We start from the raw sequence: 22,126 nt of genomic DNA on the forward strand, positions 1-22,126 counted from the left end.
TGGGTTCAAGATATCACATTATGTACCTATTATGTACCTAAAGCGCCCCGGAGGCAAAGTGTGTTAAAGTGCTGAGCTGCTGAACTTGCAGACCAAAAGGTCCCAGGTTCAAATCCCGGGAGCGGCTTGAGCGCCCGCTGTAAGCTCCAGCTCCTGCCAACCTAGCAGTTCAAAAACATGCAAATGTGAGAAGATCAATAGGTACCGTTCTGGCGGGAAGGTAACTGCGCTCCATACAGTCATGCCGGCCACATGACTTTGGAGGTGTCTACGGACAACGCCGGCTCTTCGGCTTAGAAATGGAGATGAGCACCAACCCCCAGTCAGACATGACTGGACTTAATGTCAGGGGAAACCTTTACCTTACCTACATACAATATACATACACACCCCAAACACTTTTGGTTTTAAGCATACTGGGTATAGCATACTCTGTATGTGTATGTGTGTATATCTAACACAATCTGTTTAAATAATGTATAATAATAATAATTAGCAATAAAACTGAATAATGTAGAAGTTAAAGTCAAACCATGTATTTATGGAGTTTAGGCTCCAAATGACCATTTGGATGAAACCAACATCAGTTCCATTTCAGCCTCCAAAAGCAGTATTCCTTCCACTGGTGGGACCCAAAGAAGAGCCCCTGCAGCAGATCTCTATCCTGGGTCAGGTGAATATAGGATCTTATCTTATGAGCATCTTATGAGCCTTTTTTCTTTCCACAAAATACACAAGAAATGCCCCCCTCTTGTGCTCTGGGACAAAGTACCACATCCGTCGTGGCGACCGGGGCTTGGGTATTTCTTGACAGATGGCTTCTAGTATTTAATCAGAAAGCATAGTGGAATGATTTCCTTTTTCCCTCCTTAACAATGATAAGTCATCTCATTAGGGCCCTCAGAAGCCTTTCTAGCATGTTGGGATGTAGCGGACGTACCAAAAAAAAGAAAGAAGTTGGTCTAATCTTCTTAACAGCAGCTAAACTTCAAATAGCAGCTAGATGGAAAAACAAGACTCTGTCATTGTTATGGTTTGATGTTACACAGATATTTTTTTGTTTGATTATGGACAACCTTTCAACACAAATTAATGAAGTGCCACCCATCATTTGTGGATAATCTAGAAAAAAAATTATTTCCCATGACAAAATTGTTGCACAGAAGGAAGTTTATTTAGATCAACATTTTGCAATGGTGAAAGGAAAAACTTTACAAGGAAATAAACTTCAGTCCAGTGGAGTTTGATATGACATAACTTGAAATTTAAAAGCACAGATGATGATGGTAAGGTGTGGTATTCATGTTAAGAGTGCAGCAGACTCATGAGATGGAGCTTATGGAAGAAACAGGAGTATTTATTCTTCTCTATTACGTATTGTCTCAGATCCATCCAAGGATAAGAAAGTAGCTAAGCAGAAGCACCGGAGCTCCCGGTGGAGCAACAGGCTAAACCACTGCACCCTCCTCACCCTACTGAGAGAAAGAACTTGGGAACTTGATGTCAACCACAACTACTATATATACTAGAGTATAAGCCCCCTTGGCTTATACTTGAGTGAGGGTCTTGGCCAGCTTATATTCGGTCGGCTTATACTCAAGTATATATGGTAATCAGAGCTGGGCAGTCTTATCTTAAATTATAGTTTTATGTAAATATTAAAAAAAACATTTAACCTATTGATGCCTCAATTAATGTTGATATCTATTTTTTTATTTTTGAAATTTACCAGTAGCTGCTGCATTTCCCACCCTTGTCTTATACTTGAATCAATAAGTTTTCCCAGTTTTTGTGGTAAAATTAGGTGCCTCAGCTTATATTCAGGTTGGTTTATACTCGAGTATATATGGAACGGCTGGAGCTTTTGGCAGTATTGTGATCTAATCTACTGCTAATGCTGCAGGAAATAGTGAGGTCGACGCGGGATTGGATTCCCACCCTCAAAATCTCCATGTGACCTGTATATATAGACGGGTCTCTGAATTTACACTAATATAACTCTGAATACAAGGATCAATCTCTGAATTAATCCAGGACTCCATTGCATGGGGAAGCATCATTCCCCATGGTACTGCCTGCAGACTGCCTGCATTTTCACTTTTCCCTTCAGAGTAAAAAAAAAACCTTGCAGACAAAAAGTAGGGTATCCTGTATGTGGTGGTAAAGGTTTGTTCAACCCACACAGTTTCAGATCACAGCTGGCACACATTGTTCATTTGTAAACAACTACAGCCCCAGGAGCCCCTGGTGGCGCAGGGGATTAAACCGCTGAACTGCTGAACTTACTTACTGAAAGGTTGGCAGTTAGACTCCAGGGAGCGGGGTGAACTCCCTCTGTTAGCCCCAGCTTCTGCCAACCTAGAAGTTCGAAAACATGCAAATGTGAGTAGACCAATAGATACTGCTCCAGCGCGAAGGTAACGGCGCTCCATGCAGTCATGCCGGCCACATGACCTTGGAAGCATCTATAGACAATGCCGGCTCTTCAAGCTTAGAAATGGAGATGAGCACCAACCTAGTTGGACACGACTAGACTTAATGTCAGGGGAAAACCTTTACCCAGACCAATGCTAATTGGGGGATCCCACTAAATGCATACAAATCTAGCTTGCTAATTGTACCCTTTACACTTGTCCAACAGATAATGGTTCTTTTCTCCCACCCTGGACATTCTACAGGTATAAATACCCCACTTGCTTTACCACCATCAAATCCTCTGAAAATGCCAGCTACAGATGCAAGTCAAATATCAGGAGAAAATGCTGCTAGAACACAGCCGGAAACCACACAGTACCCAAGACCCAGACCATTCATATTCAATTAAAACACAGTGGGAGAATATTTTCAGCTTTAGTTTGTCAGGACATTTATTCAGTAAATTCCTGCCTTTAATTATCTTTCTAATTTCCTCTCTTTTCAACAGTGAAACAATTAATTGCATAATCTGATTGTAAAATGAAGACTGGCTTCTTGTTTAAAGATGTCAACAGAGTTATGATTCATATAAAGAAGGAGTAGAAAATGAGACACTTAATTATCAAATATACATATAATGTACTATTTCTTGTAATACAAAAGGACTTGTAGTTTATCAAAACAGAAGCTACTCTCCCTAGCATCATATGCCCTGGTGTAATCCTTACATGACCTTTTTTGCAGAGGCCCATGTTGTTTGCATATATTGATTAGGGGACAGATTTATTCTACGAATATTAAGCTCCGTTGCAAAGGCTCTTGCCTTCTGATAGAAGAAGAGGGACATCTCCCGGTCCACAAGGAAGTTGTGGAAAATTATGGCAAGCCTGGTGTAGATTTTCAGTTGAGCTTTCTTGTTGCCTAAGTCCATGGCAGCTGCAAGGGCTAAATTATAGTATCCAGCGGCATCAAAGGGGTCCTGAAAGAAGGGGAGAAAGAGATGAGCCATCAAAAAAATAATCTATGCATATACAGCAGAGTCTCACTTATCCAACATTCGCTTATCCAACGTTCTGGATTATCCAACACATTTTTATTGTCAATGTTTTCAATACATCGTGATATTTTGGTGCTAAATTCGTAAATATAGTAATTACTATGTAGCATTACTGCATATTGAACTACTTTTTCTGTCAAATTTGTTGTATAACATGATGTTTTCGTGCTTAATTTGTAAAATCATAACCTATTTTGATGTTTAATAGGCTTTTTCTTATTCTCTCCTTATTATCCAATATTTTCGCTTATCCAACGTTCTGTCGGCCCGTTTATGTTGGATAAGTGAGACTCTACTTTATATCTAAATAGTTAAAGGATGCCTAAAATGAGAAATGTAATTAAGACATATGTCATCTTCAGGTAGGAGTGTCTCTGGGGACTACTTTTAAGTGCCACCTCCAAATCCACGCTCAAGATTAAATCTAGGAATATATCCAAAATGAACCTGACATTTCAGTATGCTTGTGTGTGCACTTGTATAAGCGTATCCAGCACAATTGAATTCTTTGCATGGCATTTTGATTGACGAGGATCACCTCTGTCTAGTTGGGATTAAACTTGAATTTGTACACCCTCATCCAGTCCCATACCAACTGCAGACACCAGTTTGGTACCAAAACAACTTCCTTAGAATTTGATAGACAGGAGAACATAGAGTTGGATGTCATCAGAATACTACTGTTAGCTATATTCTTTTAGCCTTCATATTCCTGTTTGCAGGTTTCTCATTATTGCTACTACTATTGATTACGTCCTACCCTGAAAGCTTAGGTAAAACAAACAGAAAAAAATACTGTGTTGTCGAAGACTTTCATGGCCAGAATCACCGGGTTGCTGTGAGTATTCTGGGCTGTATGGTTATGTTCCAGAAGCATTCTTTTCTGAAATTTCACCCACATCTATGGCAGGCATCCTCAGAGGTTGTGAGGTCTGTTGGAAACTAGGTAAGTGGAGTTTATATATCTGTGGAATGTCCAGGGTGGGAGAAAGAACTCTTGTCTGTTTGAGGAAAGTGTGAATGTTGCAATTGGCCACCTTGATTAGTATTGAATGGCCCTGCAGCTTCAAAACCTGGCTGAATCCTGCCTGGGGGAATTCTTTGTTGGGAGGTGTTAGCTAGCCCTGATTTTTCCTGTATGGCATTCCCCTGTTTTCAGAGTGTTGTTCTTATTAACTGTCCTGATTTTAGAGTTTTTAAATACTGGTAGCCAGATTCTGTTCATTTTCATAGTTTCCTTCTTTCTGTTGAAACTGTCCACATGCTTGTAGATTTTGAATTTTGAATTTTTGGATTTTGAATTTGTAGATTCTCCCAGGCAAGAAGCAGTCAGGACTTTGAAGCTGCAAAGCTATTCAATGCTCATCAAGGTGGCCAACTGCAACACTCACACTTGCCTCCAACAGACAAGAGTTCTTTCTCCCACCCTGGACATTCCACACATATGTAAACCCCACCTGGCTAGTTTCCAACAGACCTCACAACCTCTGAGGATGCCTGCCATAGATGAGGGTGAAACATCAGAAGAGAATGCTTCTGCAACATGGCCATACAGCCCGGAAAACCCACAGCAACCCAGAAAAAATACTGTCAAGACAGGAAAGGGGTTTTAGATGCTTTAAGCTTTATATATCTCTAACAGGTGGCCTTGTGGACATAGTCAATGATAATATATATGCTGAATATTCCGTTGTATGAAATATGTATTAAACTAAACAATACAATAAAGATATGTTTTGATCAACCCAAACCAAAAATATGCCTTTTGTCATTCCTTTTCTATTTTATGTTTTCCTTCCACAGCTCCAAACAAACCTCTCTACCAACTCTAGACAACTACAAAAAAGTGAGATTGAAGTTGAACAACATGCAGCTTTCTCCCTTGAAATATCAGTTCTTCCCCCATCCTCATCTTAGCATGCAAAATAAAGACACTCTGCACATTAGAAAACTTTAAAACAACCCATTCTTTAAATCAAATGTGGGGAATGTCAGAATTCTCTAATTTGCAGCACTGGAAGGCTCCAGGTTGAATCTAACAACATCTGCAGGGTTCAGCAGGAAACTTTTAAAGCAGAGAAAAAAAATACATTCATCCTGATTCTTCAGACAAATAAGCTATTAAAACAGAACAGGTAAGCTACTGGGAAGTCACTTATTTGGGACCTTGCTTATAAATCTATGTCACCCTTCATATGTACACATTCTCAATCCAGAAAACTCTTTCCCATATTCAGATATTGGTTTCCTCCATTTTACCTTTAGGTCACTGAATGTAATATCTCCAAGAATGAGGTATACTTTAACATAGTACATGGCTTCCTCATCAAACTGAAGAGGTGAGGGGCACAGTGACAAGGCTTTTAAGAAGAAGTGTTCTGTAAGTTCGCACTGCCCAAGATGACGATAGATAATGGCCAGCCGGTGATATGCAAGTCTTTCACTTAAATGATTTCCTAATGAGGTAAGCAAAAGATTAGCATAGAATTTCAAGAACAAAAGTATATATTACAGTACTTTATGAAGTGTGTGTGTGTGTGTGTGTGTGTGTGTGTGTGTATATATATATATATATATATATATATATATATATATATATATATAAACACAGTAGAGTTTCACTTATCCAACACTCGCTTATCCAACATTCTGGATTATCCAACGCATTTTTGTAGTCAATGATTTCAATACATTGTGATATTTTGGTGCTAAATTCGTAGATACAATAATTACAACATAGCATTACTGCACATTGAACTACTTTTTCTGTCAAATTTGTTGTATAACATGATGTTTTGGTGCTTAATTTGTAAAATCATAACCTAATTTGATATTTAATAAGCTTCTCCTTGATCCCTCCTTATTATCCAACATATTTGCTTATCCAACGTTCTGCTGGCCTGTTTATGTTGGATAAGTGAGACTCTACTGTATATATATATAAAATGGTAAATGACCAGTACCAAAAAATGAACAAACACTGTCAAATATTGACTTAGGACAGATTTGTGCTTAGAAATCCTTCATTTCAGTGTATGAAACCATATCACAGATAGAACTGTAAGGTGTCCTCAAGGGCCAGGCTGTGGCGCAGCTGGTTAGTAGCCAGGAGCAATAAATCACTACTGAGTTAAAGGTCATTGGTTTGAAGCTCAGGTCAGGATTAAGCTCCCGACTGTTAATAGCCTAGCTTGCTGCCCACCTAAGCAGCTCAAAAATAGTTGCAGCTGTGAGTAGAGAATCTAGGTACCACTTAATGTGGGGAGGCTAATTTAACTTAATTTACGACACCATAAAACTGTGGGCGTGCTAAGAGCAATGAGGAAGCAATACCATCAAAAGGACTCGGTGTCACAGTGGATGATGAAGCAGCAGCTCCCTCGGTGGCCAGAATCGAGCATACCCTCATGAAGCCAGAAGCTGGAAAATGTTAAATTGCCTCTATTGTCTGTCTGTCTATATTGCATGTCTAATAATGGCATTGAATGTTTGCCATGTATATGTGCATTATAATCCGTCCTGAGTTCCCTTTGGGGTGAGGACAGAATATAAATACTATAAATAAATAAACACATATATATTTGACATTTGCATATTCAGATAATATATATTTCAATACCAATATCCGCACATATTTACAAAGAAAGGAGAGCACTAAATGAAATTGCAGGACTACTTAAGGAGTGATTAGTTTAGCTTAATTTAAGAAATTCTTCTCCATTCTTCAACTGAATTATTTAAGAGAAATCAAGTTTGGGTCTTTAGTTGCATCTTAAATTAAGACAGCTGATTTAGCAGTCAAAACTCTTCCAGTATGTCATTCCAGTCTTGAGACAGCCAATGAAATGGTCTTCTTCTAAACCACTGAGTTGGTCTGTGAGTAGAGCCTGTTTAATAAAGGTCTAGCAATGTCAACACTTTTCCATGGCATGGATCTCACCAAAACGAAACAAGCAGCAAATATATTTTAGATCCAGAAAGAGATCCCCATAAAGTGAAATGGAGGTTAAATGAGAAGGACTGTCAGAGAATTTGGAGAGACAAGAATTCTAAAACTACTCCCCTCCTCAAAGGAGAGATTTTTAATTTTGATTGCTGATAGCAATGAAAATGAACAAAAGTTGAAGCATGAAGTTACCAAAACTCTTTTCTGACACTATGATGGCAAAAGAGGAACTGAGGTCTAGGAGAGAATGGTGCCAGAAATACACACTGGGGGAAAAGGTGGCAGGAAAAAGTTATCTCCCAAGAAAACATGCTGAACAACTATAGTACATTTCCGGTCAATGCTGTGCCCATGTGGAGTATCCTGTTTATGTGAGTTACATAGTCCACAAAGAAGCTTTCATTTCCATTTTTGTTTAGCCATGTCTTCTGAACATGACAAATCTTAACCGTGGTTTGTTAAAGAAAAGCCTCTTCAAATGATGTGTTACCATAGCAATGATGTCTAAGATTCTGGCATAATGATAAACTACAATTATATAAAACCTTTGTAGAACACATGCCTTTATCCTTAAGGAAAAGAAACAAGTACACAGGAATCCAAAAACTTGCTTCTGTCAGGATAAATTAAGTTTATGGGGTTATCAAAATGCAGCAATTTAGCTCAGATATCAAGCTTTAAGACGTAAGAAATCTATGTATGTCTGAACCAGCCTCAAGTTACTTTTAAAAGTCTGCTAAATTGATTTCCGTATATATTTTCTTTACCTAAATGGACACTGAGCATTAATGATGCTCGTGCATATTCCAGACACTCCTCATATGCCTGTAGATTTAAAAGCAATTCCACCAATTTGTTGACCAGTCGAAGTTCAGCACTGCTATTCTTTGTCTTAATAGCAAGTGGTAAAGCCTTGTCCTAAAATGAGTGCAAATAAAAAGATGATTTTGATAGTTATTATAAAAAGTATTTTTACAAAGGAAGATCACTTAGTCATTCCACATATTAAATGAGCTAACATTCATTCTGTATAACTACCAATTCAAGTGTCATTTGGGAGATGGGGAGGATGAACAGGAAAGCATACAGGAGTGATGCAAAAAAGGAGAGGCAAACAGGAGTGTTCCTGCATGAGTGTTTTTCAGGGGAGCTTGAGAAGGTTGTGATTGAATGTAGTAATAAAGAGGTATGACCTATTTCTGAGAAATACACCAAGGAAGAAAGGAGGATTAGCCGCATTGTATACCAAGGATGCTTACATCCATGAGGAAATTCATAATGTAAACCCTGGGAGTATCTGGGGACATCATTGTGGGTGGAAGGGGTCTAGTACTACAGCATTCCAAGATATACAGAGAACTTGGATGATGCCTTCCTGGAACAGATGACCACAAATTCAGATGGAAGATTTCAACTATCTTAATATCTGCTGGAAGACAAACTCTGCCAAGAATATAAGTCCAACAAATTCCTCACTTTCCAGATAATTTCATGATCCAGAAGGTGGAAGAGACAACAAGGGGATCAGCTATCCTAACCTACAGTGCCAACCTGGTTAATGGAGTGAAACGGATGGGTTTCGTAAGAGAGAGTGTTGTTTATACAGCAGAGAGGGAAAGTCAAGCATAGTCAGACATGCATTCTAGACTTTCGGCAAAGTAATTCAAGTAAAAAAAGTGCTGTCTGAAAACCTAGAATGGATGTCTACAGAACTTTTAACTGAGCTAAGGTTTAAAAGGAACAGATACAAGAAAGGGAAAAGGGGAGAAATCACCAAAGAAGAATTCAAACAAATAGCCAGCATGTGTAGGGAGAAAGTTAGAAAAGCCAAAGTAAAAAAATGCTAGAGAGGTTAAAAACAATAATAGTTAAACAGTTTAACTAAAAAAAATGGTTTAACTAAAAAGGATTGGAGGGAAAGAATGCGGGAATATATGCTAATGGCCAAAATTACCAATAATAGGAGGAACAAAAGTAATGAGGACTTTTTAGAAACATGGAAGTTGGCCATAGCATATCTGAATAGAGAGTCAGTAATATAGAGGAGTTCCATTAGGAATTTAGGGTTACTATTAACAAGGATAGATAAATTGGCTTAAAGGCTTCATAGTGCTTCAGGGTTGGAAGTCATGGTGAAAGGTGCACAGGTGGGGAAGGGGTATTATTTTGTGTGGGATAGGGGTTTTGGGTGCGTGCAGGGTCTGTTGTATGTAATACGTTTGTATGTCTTTGTTTGAATGTTAGTGTGAACTCTTATATTTAATTTATTTAAAAAATGAGTAGAAATCTAGATTGAAAATAGTGGATAACATGTAGAAAGAGAAATTCTATATGTTTTGAATTACTGATAATAATATGTACTTAATGTTAGAATTAACCGCTTGACTAATGTAGATATGCATGTACATTTCAAAAGGATTGTTATTTGACTTTATCTGCTATAATTTGCTGTTTTGTTATGTAACATATCATTAATAAACTGTTTAACCACCCCCCCAAAAAACAAAAAAACAAAAAACAATAATAGCTTATGTCAGATGGGAGAACAAGGAAATGGTAGGGTCATCGTTTACAGATGATGGCAAAATGATGACAGGGGACAGACAAAAGACAAATTACTCCACTCTTTGCCTCAGTCTTCTCTCCAAAGTAAACAGTGCTCAACTTGAGATATTAGATCAGATGATGTAGTAGAGGAAACACAGCACATAATAGGAAAAGAGGCAATACAGAAATATTTTGCTAATTTAAATTATGACAGGGGACAGAGAAAAGACAGAACTACTCAACCCCCTGCCTCAGTCTTCTCCGCAAAAGTAAACAGTAGGATTGTACAATCTGGGTAAACCTTGACCCATTTTGTGTCCTGGCTTTCAGTGGGGGCCCTGATCCATTTTGGGGGGCTTCCCAGGTCCCGCTTCCCATCATAGGTATTTAAGCTGTTTCTACTCTAGTGGAGAAACACTCACAGTTGCAGGCAGGTGTGTGGTTTAAGGAGATACCTTACCTGTTTCTGTATTCTAGAGGAGAGGCACTTTCTGGGTCTGCATGCCGCACACACACACTCTCCAAGGCAAGGAGACAACAGGCAAGTTCTGTTTCTTACCCTAGATGAGGTGCTCGGCTGCAAGCAGGCACACATGTTTTCTGGGCCTGTATGCCACACACTCACTTTCCAAGGCAAGGAAGCAAGTTCTATTTCTTACTCTAGAGGAGGCGCTCAGTTGTAGGCAGGTGCCCAAACTTTCTGGGCCTGCATGTCACACCAGCACTTGCCAAGGCAAAGAGGCAACAAGCAAGTTCTGTTTTTAACTCTAGAGAAGGCGCTCAGCTACAGGCAGGCGTACACGTTTTCTGGGTCTGTATGCCACACATGCAAGGCAAGGAGGCAAGTTCTGTTTCTTACTCTAAAGGAGATGTCAACTGAAGATAGGCGCCCATGCTTTATGGGCCTGCACGCCACACACATACTCTTTCAAAAGCAAGGAAGCTGCTCAAAAAAAGCACACGAGGAGCCAGGATTGGCTCCCACGTGCTTTCCGTGTTGAGCTGATTTTCGTACCATGGGGGACTTCCTGTTACATGCTTCTGAAGTACTGAAAGTACCGAATTAAACAGAGGAAACGGATTCCGTGCACAACCCTTGTAAACAGTACTCAACTTGGGATAATAGGGGAGATGATGTAGTAGGAGAAATGCAGCACAGAATAGGAAAAGAGGCAGTATGGGAATATCTGGCTAATCTAAGTGAATGCAAGTCTCCAGGGCTGGATGAATCGCATCCAAGGGTATTAAAAGAACCAGCAAGAGTAATTTCAGAATCACCAGCAATAGTATTTGGGGATTCCTGGAGAATAAGAGAAGTTCCAGCAGACTGGAGGAGGACAAATGTCCCCATCTTCAAAAAAAGGGGTGGGAGAAGAGGGCTCAAACAACAACATCAATACCAGGAAAAATTCTAGAGCAGATCATTAAACTGACAATCTGTACACACATAGAAAGTTGTGCTCACTAATAGTAAACATGGGTTTCTCAAAAACAATTATTGCCAAACAAATAGTATCTCTTTTTTATATAAAGTTACAAGCTTGGTAGATGCAGGGAATGCTATGAATGTGCCATATCTTGATTTTAGTGAGGCCTTTGACAAGCTATGTCATGATATTCTTACAAAGAAGCCAATAAAATGTGTACTAAACAATGTTACTGCTTGATGAATTGGGAATAGATTAACTGGCCGTGCCCAAAAGGTGCTTATCAGTGGTTCCTGTTCATTTTGGAGATAAATGACAAGGGTGCCACCAGGTTCTGTCATGGGCCAGGTGCTATTCAACATCTTTGTCAATGACATGGGTGATGGAATAGAAGATTTTTCAGATGTGCAGATGACACATACTGGGCAAGATAGCTAATACCCCATAGGACCTTAACAGATTAGAAAGCTGAGCTAAAATTAACAAAATGAATTACAAGAGGGAAAAATGTAAGGTACTAAATTTAGGCAGAAAAAAATGCACAGCTTTGGATGATCTGGCTTGACAACAAGTGAAAAGGAATTTAAGAGATCCAAAAGTGAACATGAGTCAATAGGGGAGTCAACTCAGGAGTGTTTTGATTGTGTGTTCCTGAATGGCAAGGGGTTGGACCGATGGTCCTTGTGGTCTCTTCAAAATCTATGGTTCTATGAACATTTAAAACAAAACAAGAAAAAAACACCGACCTTGTAGAAAGCTACTGCTTTTTCTCTTTCCCACTCTCCATTAAAGAAAATGTCTCCTGAAGCTTCAAATAATTTCATTTCTAAATTAGGATCCTGAATACATACAGCAGCATTTTGGGCAGCCTAGAAAAAGAGATACATTCTGTAATATTGGTCAAGAAAATAAAAATAGCGATTCTCTGACTCCTGATGCTGAAACTATAAATGGTTTACAAGTACACCTGGACTGAAGTGCAAAGCTTCGCAAAATCCTGAAAATATCTCAAAGCAATAAGTGGTTATTTCTTACATGTTGCCAACTGTGTAAGCCGCCCTGAGTCCCCCCGGGTGAGAAGGGCGGGGTATAAATTCTGGAAATAAATAAATAAATAAATAAATAAAAAGATGACATAAATTGTTCTCCCCATCCAGTTCTAACTATAGGTATATGTTTCAGATAAACACTGACAGGTGCAATATTGCATTACTGACATGGTATAGTTGAAGTATTATAGTCAATATATAATAACAGGATTCCCCATTAACCATACTCTCCCCCCCCCCCCGCCCCCAATTTCATTTTATGCTATAATACTTTCAGTTCCCAACCAATGATGGCTCTTACCTGGATATAAAGATCTACCAGCTCATTCTGCCTCAATATGTAATATATCCTTCCTGCTTGGAGCCAAGCCTGAGCCTCCCTTTCTTTTGCCTGAAGATCAATAAAGATGCCAAGGCTTCTTTTGGTATATTCGAGGGCAGATCTATATGCCCTAAAGGAAATCACAGATAGCATGTTTAAAAAAGAAACAGCATACCCAAATCAACTAACATTGTATTGTTTTTTGGAAAAGGAAGACAATTTTTAGATATTGCAACTTGTGTTGTCCCCTAGCACACACTGCTGAGTCTTGAACACTTGGATATATTGACAGGCGGATCATAGATGAATTTTTTTAAAAGGACAAAATCAGAAAAAAAGAAGTTTAATATGAAAGTGTGGGCAGTTCGTTGATCAATGAGGAAACCTCCCACCAAATTATAATACCTAAAATCAACATGGAACAGGAAGTGTGGTGCAAGGAATCACAACTGTTTAGGCTGCTCGTTTTTATGGCTATGCCTCTGTGCTACTAAGAGATGAACAGGAATTTTATTGAGCATGAGCAACTCTTTTTAGCATGAACATAATCTAATAGAGGAGATTTCTGTCCAAGCCCAGAAAGTTGAATATGCCTGACTGAGAGAGGAAATTAATCTTAAAATGATAATTTGATTGTTCTTTTGGACTGATCCATCTGCCCATTTTATAATAGCCCCCATTTCGAGATGTTGCCAATGCTATTTTGCACTTTATTGTCCATTTCTACCAGCACATTCTGTTCTGGATTTTATGAATTAGTCTCCTGTTTTAATATTGTATGTTTTTCGTATGCTTCTTGCCAATTTAACGATTGTTTTATTGCTATTGATGTTTTACTGGTATAATTGTTTTATAGTCGTGTTACTGATATTGATTGTTTTATCAGGCTAGGCCCCATGTAAGCTGCCCCGAGTCCCTTCAGGGAGATGGGGCAGGGTATAAAAATAAAGTTATTATTATTATTATTATTATTATTATTATTATTATTATTATTATTATTATTATTAGGAAAGGTTGGGAGATAGAAACTGCTTTGATTCCTTTTGGGATGAGCTCTGTTGAGAGAAAGCAAGGAACAGTTTGATATGGTTTATTATTACATAGTGCCCTTATTACAAACAGGCCCTATATCCAAGATCTGATCCAAGGTTTTCTGTTTATCCCAGATTATCTAGCAATACGGACTCATATAATCCAATTTAAAGCAGATCCTGGGATATACGACCTGTCTGGAACGGCTCTTAGACTTCTCAACAGTATCTTCCTAGTTCAAATCTAGGGTTTTTAAGATAGGACATGTTATATATTTGTTGGTGAGTTCCTATTGACATAGTTGATTTCAAAAAGGGGCCTTGTGCGATTGTATTTCAATCTGTTGGACTGTGAAAATATCATCTTGTGCCTTGTCAACATTTACATTATGACTTTGGAAGCAGTATGGAGATTTAGAGATCAGTGTGCTATTAAAAGTGCTTTGCAAACAAATCATATTTTTGTCCAAGTTATTATCCAAGCATAATAGTTTTGAGAAGCTGAGCTATGCAGTATTGTTCACTGTACCTGGAGAACCCTGGAGAAAATCTGTCAGATCCAGAGTGTGAATTTTTCTTAAAATACATTTTAATCAATTGATTAGGGATCAGATAGAAATGGTTTGCCTTTTTAGTGATATTAAACCAAAGTGTTGTCAAAGGCTTTCATGGCCGGAATCACTGGGTTGCTGTGAGTTTTCCTGGCTGTACGATCATGTTCCGGAAGCATTCTCTCCTGACGTTTCACCTACATCTATGGCAGGCATCCTCAAAGGTTGTTTGGTCAGACCTCACAATCTCTGAGGATGCCTGTCATAGATGTGGGTGAAACATCAGGAGAGAATGCTTCTGGAACATGGCCATACAGCCCAGAAAACTCACAGCAACCCATTAAACCAATGAATTTGAGATGATATGTGATAAGAATGTAGTTATCATTTGGACTGCATGTTGCTCCAATACTTGCTCTGCAGCTCCCACAGAAATGTAGAACAATGGGAAAATTAAATTCAAAAAGTGCATACATTGGGGCCCTCCTGAGCTGTTATTTCAACTGATCAAATCATTTCAGCCCATACTTTAAATGGTGGTAATATGAACACAGAAGAACTGATGTGGATGTGTGTGTCATTGCACTGTAATAATAAGGGGTGCAGCTATCTACATTTTTTTGTCATCCACAAGGGCTCTGGAACTGAACTTTTGTGAATTCAGAGGGCATACTGTATTGGGAAAAATAGTTTTCAAACTCACATTATAAAAGAAATCATGGGGAAAAAATCTGGACATGTGTGTGATTCACCCCTCCTTATGATGTTTATGATGCAAGCCGCCCTGAGTCTCCTGTTGGGTGAGAAGGGCGGGATATAAATATTGTAATAAATAAATAATAAATAAATGTGTATATATTTGTGTTTATCTTACCTTACTATCCATATGTACTTATGTATATATTTATTATTAGATTACTTGCCTTATAATCTATTTTTGTTATACACAGCTTATTATCTGATACCGTTTTAGCCAGCATTTTTGATGAAACGTAATTGTTTTTGATCTTTTACAACACTTTTTTGGTATCTTTTAACATATTTTAAACCTACAATTTAGTTGCATTTAACACCACTGGCGGTGTTGTCATAAAATGGGAATTATTCTCCAGCTCAATTTCAAAATAAAAAGTAATTTGTGGGTTTCTAAACCATACCTATTATTTGATTGATTTAATTAGGGACCAAATAAGATTTTCTCCAGGTACTGTCTATCACCACCCATGCAAAAAGAAAATACTATAAAATTTGCAATAAAGCGAATGTTAAGGAATTGGGAGAATAAAAATAACATGCCCTTGAGTGGTGTTCCAAATTTATTTTTGCAACAGCTTACATAACAATTTGTATAGTTCGGCTATGGCCAAATTCTATAGCAGTTCTTGCGACTCTGTGAAAAAAGTTGCTTAAAATCTTGCCAAGCAAAATAATGTCTCTGCATTAGTTTCATTTTTCTTGCCCAAAGTCCTCATGAATGCACCTTTGGATCTAACCCAATGAAATAGGAGTAGCAATGTAACGAAATACCATTCAAGTTAAAACAGATCATGTCACAGGGTTCCCTGGTCTTACCTTTCTGTGCCTAAAGATAGATACAGCTGACTGATGGTTTCCAATACTTTTCCCTCCATGACTTTGTCAGACATTTTTCTCACCAGGTAGAGTTGATATTCATTGTAAATAACGCACTGAGCTTCATCTGGAAGAATTCTGCTGTAGAATTGGCAGAGGTGCTGAACAGCCATGAGCTGCCCTAACAAGAATAAACAACACATGTTCCAATACATCAAACTAAGTCTACAACAGTAGTTTCCAACCTGTCGTCCGTGGACCACCAGTGGTTCCCAAGAACTGAAATACGGTCCGCGGCCTGTTACTACACAGTTGCAATGGTCTCATGAAACCCTCTTCCAGTGCCAAGGCAATGGGGAGGTCAAGTGGGGAGAGGATGACTACCCACAAAAGATGCAGCAGCAAGCCTCCTGACTGCTGCTTCTCCTCCTCCCTCCCCCTGAGCAGAGCAGTTCCATGTGGAGCCCTGGAAGCGGGGCAGCCCTGGTGTCTTCCTTTTTAGGCCTGTTCTGGGGTTACTTGGGGTGCTGATTCAGGAATTTGCATTGGATAGATCATATCAACTCTAGATAATTAAATATGGTTTTCTGTGGGCAAGCAGATGGCGACTACTGGATGACATATGTTCTGTATCAGAAACTAGAGCTGATGTGATCTATCCAATGCAATTTTCTGAATCAGCACCCCAAATAACCAAACCAAATTTAAAGTTGACCAAAAACTGATTTGTAACCCTTTTGGTACTAATGTTAGAGAGTGCTCCCTGGTCAAAGTGGTCCATAGTCAAAAAAAAGTTGGGAACCACTGGTCTACAGGAACATACTGCTACTGTACAGACTTGATTTTGATAGCCCCCAGTTCCCAGAATACACAAGAAGCTTTATAGCAACCCAGAAATCAATTTCTGCTTTATGCCAGGTTCTCAGAATGAAAATGGTTATAGATTGCCCATGCCCCAAAAGCCCAATAAGGTTCCATTTCTGTTCCCAGGAACTTTGTGAACAGGCTAACAGTTCCAGGCATTTGGACATGTTAGTGCCCCATTCCAGCATGTTCAGGAGAATACCTGAACAGGACTTTTATGTGTATGTTCTACCACTGAGCTGCTACTTCTTATTTTTAACTCCACCTTGCAAAATGAAACTATGGCCTATGACAAACACAAGCACCATTAAGATTACATACTGAAAGGGAAGAATAATAATATCTAGAAGTGTAACAGAAGGAGAGATGGGAGTTTGGAAAACCAAATATCCCAATATTTCCCTGCTGCATTTGCTATTTTGGAAGCATCTGCAAGGAATGTACGTACCTTCCAAAGAGTTTGTCTTCATTGCCACCAAAAATGCCCACTCATAGAAACATCTTCCTTCATTTTTACGAATTCCATTGGAATAGTAGCATCCCAGCCTTAGGAGGACATCTATAAAATTTCGGCCACACTCAGCACTTGGCAGTTGAGAGAATAGCATTACGGCTTGAATTAAGAAATGCTCCCCAAGACACCTGGCAGATGAATGCAGACAGAGAATCCCCAAATTGGCCACAGTCACGGCCTGGTTACATAAAATCCCCATCTCTCTTGAAATGATCAGAGCTTTATAGTAGTTTTCAGTTGCTAGCTTTGTATTGTTCATCCGCCTCAAAGCAATGCCGATCATGTTATAAATAACACCTAGCTGTTGGCAACTGCTTTGTGAAGATTCGACTATGGCATTTAAAATGTCCAAAGCCACCTTATTTTGATGATGAAGAATATATAACCAACTAAGAAAGACTAGATGGTTAATTGTTTCTTCAATGCTTGTGTGAGCATTTGTTTCAAGAACCTTTTCCATGTAGCCAATTGCTTGTCTGTATTGTTTGTGATGACTGTGTAGTAGAGAGAGATTATAGTAAACCATCCTGCACAGTTTTTGGTGTTCTTTGCTAACCTCTAGCAAGCAGAGAATCTGAGCAAGGTAGTATGCAATTTGGGAAGGACATGTCTGACCCACAGTTTTTGAAGTATGGAGTTTGGGAGCATTTTTAAATACCAAATCAATGCATCTGAATGACTCCAGTAAAGTACTTGTTGAGCTGCAAGAAGAGGCAACCTTGCAACAGCTTAGCACAAGGTAGGGCAAACATTTTTGACTGTAAAGTTGGGCTAATTTAAAATAATAGTCAGTTAACAATGAATGCTTTCTCAATCCCAAGTCATTATACAGAATCTGCAGTCTTTCTAGGAATGGCAGTGCTTCTTCATCTTGTTTAAATTTCAGATAGTGTCTTGCTAACAGGAAGCATGCCTTGGCTTCTACGTTCTTGCTTTGACACACCATTGCCCTTTTTAAAGCATACTTCAGAATATCTGACTCCATGCCTGTGCTGCTGATGTAGTTGGGAATTCCCATGAGCAAAGAAGCAACCTTGTCAAAAATGCAGGTGCATTTTTCCTTGTTCCTCTGTTTCAGGTAAATGCCTGTTAAATTTGTATAAAGAGCAATTGTAAGATAGAGGTCACCAAAATTTCCTTGCATTGTTGCCAAAGCCTCCTCAAAATACACCCGAGCTTGAGAAAGTTTGAACTTCCGGGCACTCATTCTCCCCAGGAGAAAGCACAGCCTTGTCAAGGCCCGCAAAAGGTTTGCTCGCTTTGCTGCTTCCCTTGCCAGGACAAAATAATCAATAAGTTCTTCCTCACTGGCATAGCCATAAAATAGGATGATGAGAAAGGAAAATGAAAAATTGTATAGGTTCTGGAAGTTGGGATCATAGCCATCACTGTTCAGAAACAGCAGTAATGAATCTGAGATCTCTGATCCACAAGCACCTTCCTGGTATATGCAGAAACGTGGTGCTTCCGTTACAGAAGACATCTCCCCCTTCAAAGCAGAAACATGCCTCTTCTGAACATCTGATTCTTCCTCGTGCAGCTGTAACTTTTTTACTTCCTTAAGTGATTGAGTCACTTTCAGTTTGAGTGTTGGAGAATCCAAATTAAGAAAGGAAAATGACTTTTCTGAAATACACAAGAAAGAAGAAGACCTATATGGGAAAAGCATTATAGGAAATTAAAATAACGAAGGCAAATTAGACAAATAATAAAGACTCAATGTTTAAATTTTCATTATAATAGAAATGGGTAATATTTTTTAAGGTAAGGCTACCAGTCCCTTAGTGGTAACCAACTGAAGGCCACATATTGTAAGTGGGGTTGAAACCAAGAACTTTATTGTATGAAGAAAGCGAATATAGAACCAGGACTATCATTCTACTGCACAATGATGTACACAACCTATTGTTAGTCTGCCACCTCCCTGAAAAATCCATCAATCATTCCTGATCACACTACAGTGGCACCACTTTCCTGTGTGATGTGCTTGATCCACTCCAGCACATAAGTGACATCGAGAGGCAGGATTATTCACCTCTCCCACTATCCCCCACTCTCTTTCATAGAAACTAAAGGTTATTTTAAAAAATCTGTTTAACTGTGGTATTACAGGGATGTGAGATCACAAGGGTGACCATCCTAGTAGGCTGCTGGGATCATTGGTTGTGAAAATGCCATAGAATAGAATAATAGAATCATAGAATAGTAGAGTTGGAAGAGACCTCATGGGCCATCCAGTCCAACCCCCTGCCAAGAAGCAGGAAATCGCATTCAAAGCACCCCCGACAGATGGCCATCCAGCCTCTGTTTAAAAGCCTCCAAAGAAGGAGCCTCCACCACAGTCCGGGGGAGAGAGTTCCACTGCCGAACAGCCCTCACTGTGAGGAAGTTCTTCCTGATGTTCAGGTGGAATCTCCTTTCCTGTAGTTTGAAGCCATTGTTCCGCGTCCTAGTCTGCAGGGCAGCAGAAAACAAGCTTGCTCCCTCTTCCCTGTGACTTCCCCTCACATATTTGTACATGGCTATCATGTCTCCTCTCAGCCTTCTCTTCTGCAGGCTAAACATGCCCAGTTCTTTAAGCCGCTCCTCATAGGGCTTGTTCTCCAGACCTTTGATCATTTTAGTTGCCCTCCTCTGGACACTTTCCAGCTTGTCAACATCTCCCTTCAACTGTGGTGCCCAGAATTGGACACAGTATTCCAGGTGTGGTCTGACCAAGGCAGAATAGAGGGGGAGCATGACTTCCCTGGATCTAGACGCTATTCCCCTATTGATGCAGGCCAAAATCCCGTTGGCTTTCTTAGCAGCCGCATCACATTGCTGGCTCATGGTTAACTTTGTTATCCACAAGGACTCCAAGATCTTTTTCACATGTACTGCTGTCTAGCCAGGCGTCCCCCATTCTGTATCTTTGCATTCCATTTTTTCTGCCGAAGGATGGCAACTTCACGCAATAAAATTTCATATGTAGGTAAGTTCAATTTATCTCTCACTACTTGCACTACCCTCTTTTAATATCTCTCTCTACTACTTCCTTCACTTCCTGACTCTCTTTCTGTTTCTATATTCATCCCACCCAGAGCACTGGGGCATGGATGACTTGCAGAAGGCTTTTGAGGTCAGGCAAAGAATGACAGTTTGCCTAGATCCTTTTAGCAACACAGTTCCATTGCCTTGAAAGAAAATACCAGACATGGTCTTAAAAAAGTAATAAAAGTACTTGAACAAAATGCCCAAGAGCCAAGGTTTGGTTCAAAGTGAATTTGTGAACTGGGTTTGAGAAGAGAAAAATATTATCTACCCTCTTAGAATTCTAATTGATACTTTGTTGGACACAAGACAAAGCTGAAGGATGGCACATGTGAGCTTCCACAAACAACTACTTCAGCAGGTTTACTAACAAAATCTGTTAAGATTCCAAGAATGAATAAAACTAGCATAGATCAGGTCTGCACAACACAGAGACCACAAGCCAGATGCAGCCCTCCTAAGACTTGGTGCGGCCCGCAAAGGCTCTGAGCCTATTTATTTATTATTTATTTATTTCTCACATTTATATCCCGGCCTTCTCACCCGAAGGGCCTAAGCTTTAGAGAGGGAGATCATAAGCAACGCTATAGCCAAGTAGCCGTTGGAATCTGCCATGTGTTTACCTCTATGCATTTCCTTTCTCTAAGCACCAACATTACCAAACTAACTTGTGGCAAAGGGGGGGGGGGGGGGTCAGGGGACCATAAGTGCTGGTCTCAGTTGAAAACATGGTTTGGAGAAATTGTCGGACTAAGAGTAGTGAGGAGCAGGGATGAGATTTTAAAGAGTATCGCCTCCAGAGCTGGAAATGAAAGAAGCCTTTGCCCTTGTCTGTGTATTTGTGTCTCATTGTATGTCATTGTAACGAGGCATTGAATGTTTACCTGTGTCTGTTTATATGCTGTAATAAGCTCAGAGTCTCCTTGGGGAGAATAATAATAAAGTGTTGTTGTCGTTGTTGCTATTATTATATCAGACCTTTTTTTTGAGGGGGTGGACTCTTGGCCTCCAGGTTGTGTTAGAATTTAACATTAGATGGGCTGTTTTAGAGGAAGACAGTGATGGTTAAGAAGTCTCTTGGTTCTCATCTTTATTTATTTATTTACAGCATTTATATTCCGCCCTTCTCTCCCCGGAGGGGACTCAGGGCGGATCACATTACACATATAGGCAAACATTCAATGCCTTTTAACATAGAACGAAGACAAGACAAACATAGGCTCTGAGTGGGCCTTGAACTCATGACCTCCTGGTCAGAGTGATTCATTGCAGCTGGTTGCAGCTGGCTTGCTCTCCAGCCTGCGCCACAGCCTGGGCCACTCTTTCTTTCTCTTTACCTCTGTTGTCTCCTTCTCATCTAGTAGCAAAAATGCCAACTCTGTGCCACTCATTTCCCTCACTTGTGAGGGAGAAATCTGCTCCTCTTTGTCTTTGGTTTGTGTCTGTCATCTCCTCCTCTGCTTCCAATGGGAAAAACCGGCAACTTCACACTGTTCATTTCCCTTGTTTTTAATGGAGAAACTTAGCTCCAGCACAATGTTGTTGTGGGGGAGTCTTCAAAGCAAAGCTAAGTTTTTTCCTCCCAAGCGAGGGAAATGAATGGCACAGAGTTGGAAGTTTTTTCCTCTGTAGGAGAAGGTAATGACAGAGGCAACGCAGAGGTAAAGAGAAAGGAAGAGTAGCAGAAACAAAACTGAGGCACTTGTTCTTTCCTTCCGAAAAGAACTGCAACTTGCCTGAGGGGAAGTGGGGAAATCAAGACTATTCCACTTTGCTGCTTGCTCTGAGGAAAAGACATCTT

The 22,126-nt window shown here is 39.6% G+C and overlaps 1 protein-coding gene across 6 annotated transcripts in view; it reads right to left on the reverse strand.

Moving 5' to 3' along the window:
- Positions 1-1,152: 1,152 nt before the first annotated feature.
- The window catches only part of sh3tc1 (SH3 domain and tetratricopeptide repeats 1), a 47,061-nt gene continuing 26,087 nt past the window's right edge, over positions 1,153-22,126 (reverse strand). For 5 of the 6 annotated variants that reach the window (XM_062982065.1, XM_062982066.1, XM_062982064.1 and 2 more), the window contains 7 exons: positions 17,230-18,921; positions 15,918-16,098; positions 12,743-12,893; positions 12,139-12,261; positions 8,186-8,336; positions 5,732-5,928; positions 1,153-3,394 (listed from right to left, as the gene is read on the reverse strand). In XM_062982065.1, coding sequence (XP_062838135.1) covers positions 3,140-3,394; positions 5,732-5,928; positions 8,186-8,336; positions 12,139-12,261; positions 12,743-12,893; positions 15,918-16,098; positions 17,230-18,921 — 2,750 coding nt within the window. In that variant the 3' untranslated portion in view covers positions 1,153-3,139. Of the gene's footprint in view, positions 3,395-5,731; positions 5,929-8,185; positions 8,337-12,138; positions 12,262-12,742; positions 12,894-15,917; positions 16,099-17,229; positions 18,922-22,126 lie in introns of those variants that run through there. The other variant, XM_062982069.1, reaches the window with a different exon arrangement.

Source organism: Anolis carolinensis, chromosome 5, assembly GCF_035594765.1.
Source record: "Anolis carolinensis isolate JA03-04 chromosome 5, rAnoCar3.1.pri, whole genome shotgun sequence".
NCBI lineage: Eukaryota > Metazoa > Chordata > Lepidosauria > Squamata > Dactyloidae > Anolis > Anolis carolinensis.